General features: G+C 39.3%; 1 protein-coding gene across 1 annotated transcript; it reads right to left on the bottom strand.

Annotated features, from left to right (window-relative positions):
• Positions 1-1,758: 1,758 nt before the first annotated feature.
• LOC134405525 (vomeronasal type-2 receptor 26-like) lies at positions 1,759-14,191 on the bottom strand. The gene is made up of 6 exons (XM_063136771.1): positions 14,049-14,191; positions 10,984-11,275; positions 7,342-8,196; positions 4,444-4,671; positions 2,747-2,873; positions 1,759-2,663 (listed from the first exon to the last, which is right to left on the bottom strand). Exons 1-6 carry the CDS (start codon positions 14,189-14,191, stop codon positions 1,759-1,761), a joined length of 2,550 nt encoding a protein of 849 aa, XP_062992841.1.
• Between the last annotated feature and the right edge of the window lie 1,614 nt (positions 14,192-15,805).

The raw sequence follows: 15,805 nt of genomic DNA on the forward strand, positions 1-15,805 counted from the left end.
TCAGTAAAACTTTGATATTGGTTTTAATGGGATTAATTTCATCTAGATCCAGTTGAGAGTAAAAGGAAAAGTATGGTGATTTCCTCTCCAGTACTGTCACCTTTTGTTGCGAAACTTCTCCTTCACTGGGCAATCTAACTTATAGGGTTTCTAATTTATAGAAAATGCTTTCTTTTAAGCTGTAAGGAACTCTCAGATATTATAACTCGGAGTTCTCCAAGCTGACTCTTTTGTGCTGCCAAAAGAGGTCTCAGAACGCTTGGAAAATTCCTAGCAGCTTGGTATAAGAGGCTTAGGCATGAAAGGGGCACTAACACTAGAGACAAGACAAATCGTTAAACAAGTTATCAAGTCAGGAGTTTGTTCCTACTAACTGATTCTCATGAAACACACTGCATTGGAAAACCCTTGACATGCAGATTCTACAAACAACAAAGGTTTTCACTATAATTAAACTTGGGAGTTTACTTATGTCCATTTATTGTGCTATTTAAAAAATATATCAGGAGTTAGTTTGATTATCCCTTTTTGACTGCCTCCCCATTGATCGATTCTCATGAAACACATTGGAAAGCTCTTCATGCACAGATTCCATGAATTACAACTGTTTTCACTATAATTCAAAGTTGGGAGTTTATTTATGTATGTAAAGGTACAAATATGAATACAAAAATCTCTGTGTATCTTTATAAACACAAGTGCAGGCCAAAGTACAATGATATGCCAGTTACGTGCGGCCTGTAAACAAATCATTAAGGACACCTACAGGGTTTTTAAAATTTATTTATTTAGTATACCACCCAATAGCCGGAGCTCTCTGGGCGGTTCACAAAAAGCAAGAGCAGGGAAAACCCCTTCTCCTCCTCACAATATCACTAGTGTTACCATCATCCTTCCTATTTCAGTGCCCTCCACCCCATGCCCCTAAAATTAAGAAGAAAGGACACTGCAGTGTATCCTGTATGTAATCACAACCTTAAAAAAATAAAAAATAGTCCCATGCAAGTGCCCAGATGTGGAAATCCACCAGTATGAAATATGTGTAATTTCCCCTCAGCTTTTCTGCTATGCCATGAAATTTGTATATTGTTGGTGATCTGTCTCACTGTTCTGTTATGCAATTTGCATAATTTCCTTGAGCTTTACTACTCCATCATGAATTTTGTGTAATTTTATTGATCTACCATTGAGTTTGAATTGGTTCAATTCTCTCCTGTTAGCCTTTTACGCCTCATAAAAAGAGGAATCACAATAATAATAATAATAATAATAATAATAATAATAATAATAATAGATATCCTTACATTCAACACTTTCTAAAGAAATATCATTGTCATTAAAATTTAGGGCCCAGAAGTCCAGATCTCTTCTGATGTAGGGTCTTCCTTTTCATCCTCCTCATAATCCCCATTTCAAGCCTACTCCACCCAAAAGGACATAATGTTCCTGGATTGTCATACATAAAATACATTATCTACAACCTGAGAAAGAAAGTCCTTACTATCAACTCAAGGTTGTTGCCTTGCCAATGCTGCCAGGCACCAGTAGTGAAAAACATGACCTTGTCAAGTCTGAGAAGCTGAGGACGACAACAAAGCAGGAGAAAGGACAAGTGTAAAATTCCAATCCTAGGTTCATCATGGGCCAAGTTTCACTTGGTAATATAAGCTTGGACTCCCCAACTATCAATAATATAATCAATACAGAACATGAAAAAGAATGATGCAATTTCAGAATAATATATAAGAAAACATCTAGTTACATGTTATTTCTCTTTATTAGCTGGTCCTTGTTGTTCAATCCAGGCTTTAGGATAATTATGTAGCATTTCGGAAAAAAGATACAACCTAGTAATCCAAAACTAGAGGCCAAAATGGAGAAGATCTCCACAGCAACCATGTATTTTCCCTTGGTACTCAGGTAAGATGGAATAAAAGACAACCAAACACTGCAAAACACCAACATGCTGAAAGTGATGAACTTGGCTTCATTGAAACTATCTGGCAACTTCCTTGCTAGAAAAGCCACTGTGAAGCTGACAATGGCCAGAAATCCCAGGTAGCCCAAAACACAATAAAACATCGTTTCTGAACCTTCATTGCATTCCAGGATGATTTCTTCAGTCAGAGAATCCATATCAAAATCAGGAAATGGAGGAGCAGTACATAGCCATACAGCACAAGTAATAGCCTGAATAAAGGAACAATTAAGAAGAATAGAATTTGCTAGACTTTTCCCCACCCATTTCCTCATCCTGGATCCTGGCTTGGTGGCCATGAAAGCCAGAACCACTGTGATGGTTTTTGCCAATATGCAAGATACAGCCATTGAGAAGATGATGCCAAAAGCAATTTGTCGTAAACAACAGGTTACTGTGTGAGGTTGACCAATGAATAAGAAAGAGCAGAGGAAGCAGAATGATAAGGAAATGAGCATAGAGTAGGTGAGGTCCCGATTATTGGCTTTCACAATGGGAGTGTGCTGGTTCTTGATGAAAATCCCTAGCACCCAAAGTGTGACTAGTGCAAAAGATAGAGCTACAAAAGCTAATGTGATCCCCAAAGGCTCTGTATAAGAGAGGAAGATGATGACTTTGGGAAGACATTGGTCTTTGTTCTTATTTGGAAATTCATCTTCCGGGCACTGGAAACAATCATTCATATCTGAAAAATAGAACAGATTCTAAAACAATCCAACATTGTCATCATCTTTCTTTTGATGATTATATATATATATAGCCACCTACCCTTTTGATCTGAAATCTTCCCATCTGGACATGGAACACAATCATAGCAACAAAATGGCTCCCCTTCTTTCTTTTTTCTGCTGGAACCTGGATGACAGTTGTCATTACACAGAGCAATGGGCAATACCTATTCATAAAGAAGGAGAAAAGTAGAGGGGTTTGTTTAAATGTTCAAAGAGCAAATTTCTAACAGGAAAAGTGTGATTTTTTTTTTAAAAAAAAATGTGTACTTTTCATCCATTCACTAAAGTATGAAATTGCTTCTTTTTTTTAAATGGATTTTTAAATTACACAATTTGTAATGCAAACACATGTCACACACAAAACGATAGGAGGAGAACATCCAAAACAAGTAAGAAAAAAGAGAAACAGGTTCTTGGGATGAAAAATATTTATTTTTATGAAGCCCAACGTGTTTTAGCCTGTACTTTATTCAACAGCTTTCCTCAGGAGGTTCTTAGATGATAGAGTCTGCAGAATTTCCTCTAGCAAAATAATTGTCTCCTGTGATGATCTATGACAACCATGGGTTATCACAGGAGACAATTATTTAGCTAGAGGAATTTCTGCAGACACAATCATCTAAGAACCTCCTGAGGAAAGCTGTTGAATAAAGTACAGGCCCAAACACATTGGGCTTCATGAAATTAAGTACTTTGCATCCTAAGAACCCTTTTCTGTCTTTATGCACACACACACACACACACACTGTGCCCGTGATGGGATTCTGAGTTGGTAAATCATTCTGAAATTCAATGCTCTTTTAAAATGAGGGTGTTTCAAGAAATGGTTATGGTGTGCAAAGTTTTATTTTCCTCTGTATAGTACCTATTGTTATGTCCATTCCCCCCCTCCCCAAATATACACATTTTTGTATGTATGGCTATATTGACTAAAGTGTTTTTGTGTATAGTTTAGAAATCTCTACTGGGCTTTTTGTGCCTTTTTTTTTTTTTAAAAAAAAATGGTCATACACTGGTTGGGTTCGGATGACACAATAGTCAACAATTGATTAAATAGTCCACAGTAGGCTAAATAGTCCACTGTTGACTATTGTGTCATCTGTGGGGCAAAAACCACCCCATGGTTCATTATTTTCTAGAAAAAACCAACTCCAATAATCAACACTGTGCAGAATTAATTATCTGCACAACTGTTGATTATTGTGTCATCTGTTGGGCTCCATGGATTATTTCCCCTGCTTTCAGAGTTGCGAGGCAAGAACGGCAGAAACCCCTGTCACTCTTGCCCAGCCGGGATTTATAAGCAGGGGAAATAATCCCATTCAGGAAGAGCTTGGGAGCCACCTATCATGCCTTCCCTGGGTGGGGCACTGCCAATCGTGGTAGGTGACAGGAAAGAGCAGAAAGAATTCAGAACATAAGAAAGAGCTTTGCTGCATCAGGCAAAAGGTCCATGTAATCCAGCACTCTGTTCACACAGTGGAAACCAGCTGTCCCACAAACAGGACATGGTGCAACAGCACCCTTCCACCCCTGTTCCCCAACAACTAGAGTATATAGGCTTACTGCTTCTGATACTGGAGGTAGCATATAGCCATCATGACTAGTAGCCATTGATAGCTGTTGCCTCCAGGAATTTACCAACCCCCCTTTCAAAGCCATCTGGTAGGATTAGAAGGTGTGGAACACTTTCCCATTCCATTTTGTGCCTTAAAATCCATATATGTATCCCACCTGATTAAATGAACTGTGCCAGGTGATGGCCTCCTCATTGATGCTGAACCTTTGTTCCAGTAAGGCCTTTGAATCCATTCTTCCCACATTCACTCTTAAGAAGGATTTGTTTGGGAAAGTAACCCAGTTTATAATATCAAATTCAGCTGCCAGTTCTCTGTTCTCATCAAAAGACACAAAATCCCCAGCACTATTGTTAAATGAGATGCTGCTCAAGAAAGAATGAAGCTAGATTGGAGAGGAAAAAACACACACACACAACCAAATACATATTTTACAAAGTAGTGAAAATGAATTTGTAATAAGTATTTGTATAATAAGAACAGAAAAGAAGCAAGAGGGATTTTTCATCTTCCATTTTACTATTTAAGTCTCTTGAAGAATTTGGTTTTCTTTCTTTAGAGTTAAAGTTGTAGAATTCAAGTTGCAATGCATTTCACAATATTGTTTTTGTTAAGGATAATAAAGTTTCTAATAATTGATCAATACTGTAACTTTATTTGGCAAAATGAATGAGTCAAGTCTTCCAACTCTGACTCTTACAAAATGCTTTTGGTGTAGAAGGGCCAGGATGTACCTTCTTTGTACTCCATAAACTGTCTTGCTTGCAAGTAGATGATAATGATTATCATCATCATCATCATCATCATCATCATCATCACCACCACCACCACCACAACCTAGGGCATTCCCTAGATAAAAGCTCAACTTAAGTGGTGTGGGTGTCTCTGTAAGTTGTCTCCTTCCCAAACTGCTCTTATAACTTCAAAATTCCAAGCTTGTATCAGAGGGAACAGAGATGCTAATTCTCGTAATGTCAGCAATGCCCCAAATCCCAGAAGGATCTTTGGTTTGGGAAGGTTCATAAAATCGAAAATGTTTCACCAATCTTGCTGAAATTTATGTGTGCCAGAAAGAAAAGTTGGTTGTACATACCCTGAAAATTTCAAGAAGGTTGGTTTAAGATTGAGGGAAGGAGGCAGTTTGAAGTACAAAAGAAAAAACTCTCTGAATCAAAGCGGTTCTGATAGTATAGGTAGGCGATTTTTTATACATGAAATTTGGACTATTGAGCTCCTTACCCAAGAATCCAGTGGTGGGGTCTTCTTCCACTTTTATTGTAGTTGGTGGAATGGCTTTTCTTTTTAAAAAATTCTATTCTGTTGATTTTTAATAAATATCTATTCATCCAATTAGAGTGAATACAGAGGCCTGCTTTAACCATAACATGACATGAGCAGTTATTTCCTTAGTGGAAACATCAGTGTCTTCTCAGAAGTAAGTTCCATTGAGTGTAATGGTCTTACTCCCAGGTAAGTGTGTAGGGGATTGTATCCTTTTTAATTAAAACTGCCTGGAAACTTGAAAGGGGGAGAGTGAGAGAATTTACTGAAAATTTCCTCTCCTGTTCAACACACTAATCTAGGGTGACCATATTTGGGAAACCAAAAAAGAGGACACCTAGTTTGTGTGTGGGGAAGCAGCTTTCTGAGTCCTGCAGAAAGTACGTTATCACCCCGCCACCTTAAAGAACCCGATTGGAGTGGAGGAAGGGAAAGGATTTCATTCTGCACCACCACCATCCACTCCAATTGGGGCCTTTTCTATAATGTCCACGAATGACCCACTTTCCCCTTTAAGACCTCAATTGGAGCTAGGGGTGGGGGAATGATGTGCCTCAAGAAAGCATGTCATTCCCTCCTGCCATGCTAATGGCAGCCTTAAAGAGGAAGGTGTATCATTCCAGGACATTATTGAAAATTATAGAAAATCCCCCCTGACACCATGGAAAGAACAAAAACCAGGACAAATCCGGGGAAATCCTGACAGTTGGTCACCCTAACTAATCCTACAATTAACAACTTTTTGATTTCTATCATTCTCTCTCTCTCTCTCTCTCTCTCTCTCTCTCTTTCATTGCTTTTCATGAATATTTGTACATTTTTGTTCATAATTCTCCCAATACATGCCTTTTTTTAAAAAAGAAGAAGTTAATGTTGCATAACATGGGGAGGATCTACACACTACTGGTTTAAAATGGTTTATAACGGTAGTGACAACTGTTGGGACTCAGGATACAATGCATATGCAGTTTTCAAACCATTTTCAAAGTATCATATCCTGCTTGGTGTAGATCTGGCCATACATATTTTTGAAATTTTTTTTATTATAAAATGCATTTTAATATTATTTTCACTGATATGCACATTTTTGTGTGCACATTCCAGTATTACACACCTCCTTTAAAAAATAATAATTAAACTCCATTGGTACCAGTTATAAAAGATAACCGCATTTCAATTTGTGTTTTGGTTTGAAAGTGCAAAATTTGGTAAGTTTGTATTAAAATGGAAAATCGAGTATTTGGTCTTCCAATACTCCTGAAGACTCTCTGAGAGAAGTTGGAAGGCCCAACGCTAATGAATGGGAAAACATTTCTTCACTTTTGTGTTTTAATGCAACCTTACAAAATTTTGCCAATTTCCCCAAAGCAATTGCTCCAACTAGGAAGAGGAAAGCATGGGGGATGATAATTTCAGACTTATAAACTGACCAATCTGGCTGGACTGAATGTACATTTGTAGAGAGTTGGGTCCTGGAGGCAAAGCCCAGCCAAATTTTATGCACGTTGCATAAGCACATAGGCTCTGTAAATGTGGCTGGGGGCATTATCATCTTGATCCCTAAACACAATCAATCCAATCCAGGCCAGGACTTTGTAGAAATCTGTAGTACCTTCAGCTAGCGGGAGAGGAAAGACATCTATCTAAGCATGTGTGGTTTTCAGGAAGGTAACTGTAGATAGGAAATGTGGATCTCTTGGGTTTCTCTGAATCAAAAAGCTATTGTATATAGAACTAGTGATGGCAAGAAAATATTCCTGAAATGAAATATTACCTGCCAAGGAGTAAAATTTGGGGGATCCAGTCTACCACTATTGTGTTTGATTGTAGATGACAACATCTGCTGTAAAGCATATGCTATGGCCTGGGCTGCATTGTAGATGCTGTAGCTTTGGCCAGTCATGCTCATTTCAAAATGAGTCCCATGGAGGTTCTCCAGCTTCTCTTGACCAGTACAAGTATTTGAGTTCTCACTGTCTCCATTTGAATCAGAAAACAGGCAATTGAATGCCTGTTCCCAGAATATCCTGATAAACCCGTCTCCTTTTGGCAAGTTAGGATGAAGGAGCTGCAGGAATTCTCTAAAACCCAACACTTCATTTGAGTGAATTGCCGAAGACAAGGCACCATGGAAGACCTGTACATCAAAATCCCTGTGAAATGTCTCTGATGAGAAATCCCAGTGGGCTGTCATAAGCCACACCTTGCCTATAGATACTTGTATGATGTCTTCTAACTGTTTGTAAAGGTATATCAGCCATTTCAAGCATGCAATTGTTTGAGGGTCTGCATTTACAACAAATACTTTGGTACTGGAATTGATTATTGAAAAGGTAATAGCATGGAGGGTTTCTAATGTTTCTGGGTTCTCTAAAACATCAGATAGAGTTAGTGTTTTCTCAATGACAGGTGTACAGATGCCATGTTGGGTAAGCATTGGTAACAATGTATGCAGAAACTGTTCTCCTTTATCATCATCTGAAGCAATGACTCCAATCCAGATCCATTGGAAATGAAGCAGCAACTGGACAATTCCTGCATACTGATTTGCTTCATTTGGGATCATCCGATAGAAGGAAGGGAGCTGTATTTTAACATTTCTTGCTGGAGCTAATATACTGTATGCAATCTAAGCAAAAAAAAAAGTTCATTGAGACCATCTCTTTGTTAGCTTGTTCGTTATTTTATTTTAAATATTCATATAAAATTTGAGCTCTACAGATCTGCCAAATAAAATTATTTGGTAAAAACACACACAAATTCATATGCATGTAATTGTGAAAACAATACAGAGCAAAAAAGAAATAATAGAAAATCATAACATCTAAGACCAACAAAAATGAAATAAAATCAGCAACAGTGAAGTTAACTCCACCTTAAAAGCCTGAGGTAATTTTAAATAAACTAATTAAAGCTAACAAATGAAAGAAGATATATACATTTAAAAATACTGAAATAGAGAATAGTCCTGGCCCTAGGCAGGACACCACCTGTAGAAGGAAGCCACTACTTTGGCCCCTCCCACCCAATGTGTGTACCTGCCAGCAGGCCAGCTTACCATTTTTGGCACATTTCTCAACAGTACAATGTCAGGCAAACAATGTCAGTGTGAGTTCAGGCAAAGTATCATGATACATCCTGCATGTTTCCAGAAGTTTGAGCACTTTTTGTGATATTTTAGCTGATCTCACAGGTACTCGTCAGCTCCTGAATTTGGAAACCCCCGACAGGTGGCTTGCTGGCAAGGCAGGCACAGGTATGTGTGCAAAAAAATAAGTTGGGCAGGTTGGCAGGCCAGCTGTGTTGGGTGGCCAAGCAGGTCATGGTGGCAGGAGACACACAACCAGGCAAGCAGAGCAGGAGGCAAGAGGGCAAGTGAATGGATGCTTCTTGGTCCTGCTGGCTGCCATGCAGGCAACCAGCAGGATGAAGCAGCAGCAGGCCCTTTGGAGAGGAGAGTGGCACAATTTGGTGCCCTTTCCATATACCGCTGCCTGCTGTGCTTGAATCAGGCTGCTTCAATGTTGGGACAGACCTGCAAATGGTTTTCTCACGTCAGGGAGTTCCACTGTGATGAAACCCCTCACTGAAAAGACCCTGTCTCTTGTGCCTATTAGCCAGATGGACTTCACCTGTGGACTGGAGGACAAGCCTTTAGAAGCCAATTTAATCATCCAGAATGCCATTCAAGCACTGGATGGGGTGAACATAATTTTCAGCCTGGGTGAACATAATTTTCAGTAAATAATTTCTATTCATTTCTTACAAAATGTCAGACTTTCATACAATATTGGTTTTGCTTCGTGAGTGGGCCTGATGTTTATTGCTTTGTACTTTGGCATGATACATTTCTTTTTGAATCTGCCCATTGTTTCATAACTTCTTTCAAAGAGTTCTTGAAGTTCCTATGATGCCCATTGCCATGAGTAGAAAAAGCAGCAATCACAAAGTACTGTAAGAAACAGCATTTAGTATTAGATTCGGCCCGGCATCAATATGTGTAATAAAGCACCTTCACTGCTGATACCTTCCCTGGGCCCAACTTATTTTCCTTTGATGTTTATCAATGCCTGGCAGCCAGAAGGTGGCATTTTAATTTCCTGCAGTGCTCTGCAATAATGCTATAATGGAGATATTTGAGAAAATTATATCAGTGTCGAGCTCAATCGTACCGGAGACTTCATAAGCCCATGTGGAAGGAGGGCAAAGGCAAATGGGAGTGGGGAGGTGAGGCAAAGAGTAATATCCTGAGCTCCCCTGGAATAGACTGGGATTTGCTTCTGAGTAAACATGTATAGGATTGCACTAAAACTGACACAGGGAGAAAGATCACAAAACAGTCACCTAGAAACTCTGCAGCTTTAATTCATTTTTTTCCCCTTTTGTGAGCTGAAGGTTTGGTGTGAATGAACTGCCATGATCAGGGACAGATATGCAACAAACCAGTTGGTTTGAAATATTACATCACATTGTCTGAACAGGGCACCATCAAAAGAGGGAAATGTGCTTGAGATTATTTCTATTATTGAATGGGAAGCTTTCCTCAAAAGGATGGTCATGAGAGAGAATGTTTTTCTCAGTGTGGGTTTTTCAGTTGTTGAAAACTGAGCAAGTCCTCTCCCATGTATTCATTTATATCCTCCCTTCTACATTTGGTGTTTGAATAACATAAGAAGAGCCCTGCTGGATCAGACCAAGGGTCCACCTAGTCCAGCATTCTATTCACATAGTGGCCAACCAGCTGCTGACCAGAGACCCACAAGCAGGACATGGTGCAACAGCACCCTCCCACCCATGCTCCCCAGCAACTGGTGTACATAGGTTTATCCCTCTGATCTAACAACAACAAAAAAAGCCTAGTATAGTCCATTTCCCATCCTGTCTTAGGGCACATCTACACCAAGCAGGATATTCCACTAGGAAAGCGGTATATAAAAGGCAGGAGCCACACTACTGCTTTATAGCGGTATTGAAGTGCACTGATAACTGTTGGGCCCATTGACACATACTATATACCACTTTCATACTGCTATATCCTGCTTGGTGTAGATGAGCCCTTAGGCATGTTATATATGAGAATTCTGTTTATGATTACAAATCATGAGAACATGTCCCATTCACAAATGTGAATACAAACACTTTTGGGGGGAAATCCCGAAATTTTCCTTTTTTTTTTAAAAAAAATCACATTTTCCTAATTGACATTCTCTTTTTCCATTTGAATAAAATGAAAAGAGAGCACCACAGAGCATGGAAATGAGATGGGCCTAACTTCAATGAGACATTTTTTATTTTAGTTTTTGGCAATTGCAAAGATCATGTCTTTGTCCATCTCTATCCAGTCTCTTTTCCAAAAGAGAACAAAGGAGTAATATGATAGCACTGGAAAATTTCAGTAGCCACATCCTCATTGTACCTGTGGAATTTTGTAGATGCCAAAGATGTTGGCCATGTGAAGAGAGATTTCAGCGTTGTGTCCCCCGATGGCAGCTATCAGATTATTTTGTCTCTCACAGTTGTAATTAGGGACAATCATATTATCACTGGATAGGAGCTTAATGGTGTTTTGATATGTCATTCTTGCACTCAAGTAATTGTCATAGATGTGGAACCCAAGACTGATATTCGGCAAGATCTTTGGGTTCTTATTGATCTGATTCACAGCAAATACCAGTGAAAGGACATGCTGGTAGTTTTTTGTCATTGCCCTAAAGGAAGAATGCATGAATAAGTCTTATTATACTGATATGTATAGACAGTGGGGATATGCATCAAATGCAACCAAAGCACCAAGCTGTGGACCATTTCTGGTGTTTCCCCCAAAGTGAAGTGGACTTCCCTCTGAAGTGATCACGGGGCTGTCTATATGGCAGCACATTACCGCCACAATAACCAACCCCCTTATCTTTGCTGCATTGGGGTGATGCTGGCTAATCCAGATGCAGAGTGAAAGTGCAGGGTTTCCAGCAGTCAGGCTCCACCCCCTGCCATCTGCATGAGGGGATGGCAACCAATCAGGGGTGTCATCTGCCTGGCCATGTCTCAGCATCAATGATGAGGCAAGGCTGCTCCATGCTGAAAAGTCAGGGTAACACCATGACTTTTAAAATGCAGAGCTTCTCTGGAAAGCCCCACAATAGCTTTGAGGTGGCTGCTGTGTTGTATAATCGATGCAGCACCACTGCAGAGCCACCTTGGGGCTTCCAGAATGTATAGACAGCCGTCAGAACTAAAGCCGGACCCTGCATGATGCATCATACACAATTTAGGTTTTGAAAGGCAAACAGTGTGTTTCCATAAATAGCATCTTTTATTTTCTTACTCTAAACACTGATGGGGGTGGTTGAGTGTCTGATAGGTCCACCTTGTAATCATAGGGCACATTTTACCAATTACTATGCTTTGCAGGAGGGCATGGATGGGCTTGTCAGTCAACCATTCTTTTAATCCCTAACCTTGACCTCAGTATTAAAACAACCCTTAAACTGCTTTTCAATCAACATATCTCTGTAGCTTCATGCAACTACCCCTTGCCTGGAGATACATCTATGACGTGTGCTATTTTCATACATAGGCCATGGCTAGACCTACAAGGTCTAACACAATGGAGTGGGGAGTATCTTGCAATATGGTTATCGTGAGATCTCCCCCTTTGTCTACATGTGGCACAGGACATCCCAGGAGGAAGATGATGTCACACCCGCCATTTTGTTTTTGTTTTTAAAGGAGAAGGAGCACACGAGCGCTCGAATGCAAAATGTAAGGATTCCCCTCTTAAAAACAAATACCAATAAAATCATAGGGGAGGTAAAGGGAAGCCAATAACATACCTTTTCTGGACTCCCCTTTTACGCAATCAATTGCTCTTATCATTCTAAAACTTTGCGTTTTATTCTTTTACTTAGGGCCATCCCTATCGCTGAGTCTTTTTCAGAGGAACGGTCCAGAAAGAACAAAGTGGGTTATGCTCATACATCTTTGAATACCCTAGAAATGTGAAGGGTGCTCTTGCACCAAAACCAAAACCAATCAAAACAACAACAACCTGTTGCATATATTCATTTGAAACTTGGTAGGCTCTATCTTTTCAGAAGGGCCAACAAATTCCATCCAATAAAGCCAAGTAATGCAAAAGTCACTACCAATCCTGATGTACTGCATATGCTACAAAAAATGCTGCACCTAGTTTTCTGGCAGGCATAATTCCCCCTAAAGCAATGTTATATGTGCATATCTCATTTGCCTGTGACAAACAATTTAGAGACATTGTGTTTTAATCTCCCATTTTAGACAATGGGAGGCAAAACGTCTTAGATGTCTGTACCTCAAATCAGTGTCAGTACTTGAGTTGAAGTAGAAGGCCTCTAAGCAGTCTGAGTAGAATTGGAGTCACTGTCAAGTCTTGTAGTCAGTGAATAGCACTAATACAGAGCTATAAATAAGGATTTAAAACTATTCCTGTGCACATCATCAAACGTACATATTTTAAGCTTAAATTTATATACCTCATTTATATATATATGAATATGAGATAAAACAAGACAATCCTAAATTTACTTTTTTTAAAAAAAATGTTTGCAATCTGTTTTCTAAACTATATTTATTGGGGTGAGAACAGTTATTTATAAAGCACATGATTTGGTTACTAAGGCTTCGTGTACACCAAGCAGGATATTGCACTATGAAAGTGGTATGGAAGCAGTATATAAAAGGCAGGAGCTTTATAGCGATATTGACGTGCACTGACAACTGTTGGGGCCCATTGACACATCTACACCAAACATGATATAACACCATGAAGGTGGTATGAAAGTGGTGTAGAAAAGGCAGGAGCCACACTACTGCTTTATAGCAATATTGAAGAGCACTGACAACTGTTGGGGCCCTTGACACATACCATATACCACTTTCATACCACTTTCACAATGTTGTTATTATTATTATTATTATTATTATTATTATTATTATTTATTTATTTATTTATATAGCACCATCAATGTACATGGTGCTGTACAGAGTAAAACAGTAAATAGCAAGGCCCTGCCGCATAGGCTTACAATGAAGATGTGTCATGGGCGCCAGCAGTTGTCAGTGCACTTCAGTACAACTATAAAGCAGTAGTGTAGATCCTGCAGTGCACTTTAATGCTGCTATAAAGCAGTAGTGTGGCTCCTGCCCTTTATATACTGCTTTCATACCACTTTCATAGTGGAATATCCTGCTTGGTGTAGATGAGCCCTGAATATCCTACTTTGAGTTACTGGCATATCCAATTTTAAAAGGTCTCAGATTGCTGGGAAATGCCATGCTTAAGCAGACTATGGAGAGCCACTGGCAGTCAAAATAGATACTCCTGGGCTATACAGAAAAAAAAGTATTAGATGAAGTATAGTTCATCTTCATGCATTCATATGAAGTAGTTGTTGTGGTTAGAACCTGGTCTAGTGCATATTATGGAGAAAAACACATTTATTGCCTTACATCAGTTCATTTACAACAGCGGTTTGAGGGTGTTCACAGAAGGACATTGTGTCAAATAGGAAGTCAAATTGCGTAGTCATCTCTCCAATGGTTATATCACCTGTCTTACTATACTCGTAGGGGATCTGGTAGAGCTCATTCATGGTGTACATTGTAGTTTGTGGCTTGCACTTAGTTTGTGGCATTTGTGGGAGATTCCAGAAAAATAGCTGTAGCCAAAATAACCGTTCCATAACATAGGTCAATTTAACACAAGATGTCCAGTCTCTGTCTAAACCACTATCAGTCCCCAATACAGATGGACACACCAATAGGGACTAGTCTATTTATGCACTGTGTCAGGTCTGTGTATGTTCTGTTATAAGTATCGTCCACCCTGTTTCTTGATCGCTGCAATTTAAAAAAATAATCCAGAGGAATAAATAAATAAATTGAACAGTTCCTTCCTAAACTATGCATTTTTGTATGCACTTTTCCTAAAACAGAAATTTATTTGCATCAATTTTCCTGAATATACACATCTTTGCATGCATTTCCCCTCTATGCATGTTTATATATGTTTTAAACCAATAACTGCATTGCAAAATCAGAGAAGTGCACAATGCAAAGAATAACAATATTCCAATACACATATTAGTCCAGGACATTAAATTGGCTCACCTAAAAATGCAGAGTGAACTAAACCTTTTATTATCCTTAGTTATCAGCCAAAATAGCTTTCCTTCAATGTCAAAAGATTCCTCTGATAATCTGAAAGATCAGACTGATGCAGCTCTGCTTGGCTACAGTCCATTATTTCTATTTTCAACAGCAGACAGATATGACATATAACTTTCAAGCTCTATTATTGATTGTGAAAGTGGCCATAGAAAATTCATATGGGATTGTCATGATGAAGTATTCATCCTAGTAATTTGAGATAATAGTGAGTTCTCAAAGTCGTCTCCCTCGAGAATGTTGTAGTGTTTTACCATGTGCAGAAGAATAGTTGAAGAACACATATTTGTTATGTCTCATCTCCCCTCTCCCCCGCTCTTAATGAGGGAGAAGGAACTCATGGGCTTATTCTGGCCCATAGTGAGAACATCGCTGAACGCTTCGACCCCAAAATAGAAGCTGGGAGAAAACTCTTTTTTTTTTTCATTCTCCACCTAATCTACTAAGACTGGTTCAGTTCCTTAGGATGGACAGAAACTAGAATGAAAAGGCTCGGGGGAGTGTCCAACACCCCAAAGCGGATTACCAGGGTGCCACAGAGCTGTGAGGGAGTGGAGGTGGGAAATGCTTTCCTCCTTGTTCTAATGTCAGAAGCCATTCCATCAGTGGGATGACCTAGCTGGATGACCTAGCTAGGTCATCAGTGGGATGACCTAGCTAACACCCTTGGATTGTTAAGGACAAAAAAGTTGTTCCTATATCATAAAGGCCAATTTGAGAAACATACCTTGAACTAGCCAGAGTAATATCTTGATATCACAGATAGAGTGATGAGTTTAGAAGAACCACAAGGCTATGGAGCCCCACATCTACTTTAGGAATCCCCAATGAAGATCTGTGAAGATCTTCTAATAACAGGTTTAATAAACAATATTGAGGGAAATACTGTACACTAGAGCCCTTTTCAGAAATGATGAAAAGTGGTGGAACTCAACGCATAAGCAGGAATGGGGCCATGCCAAGTAGACTGCTGCCATTATCATATCAAGGTTCCTTCAATGTCCTGGACCCCTTGAGCAATTCCGGGATCTTTTCCCTCC

The sequence above is a fragment of the Elgaria multicarinata genome, chromosome 11 (genome assembly GCF_023053635.1).
Source record: "Elgaria multicarinata webbii isolate HBS135686 ecotype San Diego chromosome 11, rElgMul1.1.pri, whole genome shotgun sequence".
Taxonomy (NCBI): domain Eukaryota; kingdom Metazoa; phylum Chordata; class Lepidosauria; order Squamata; family Anguidae; genus Elgaria; species Elgaria multicarinata.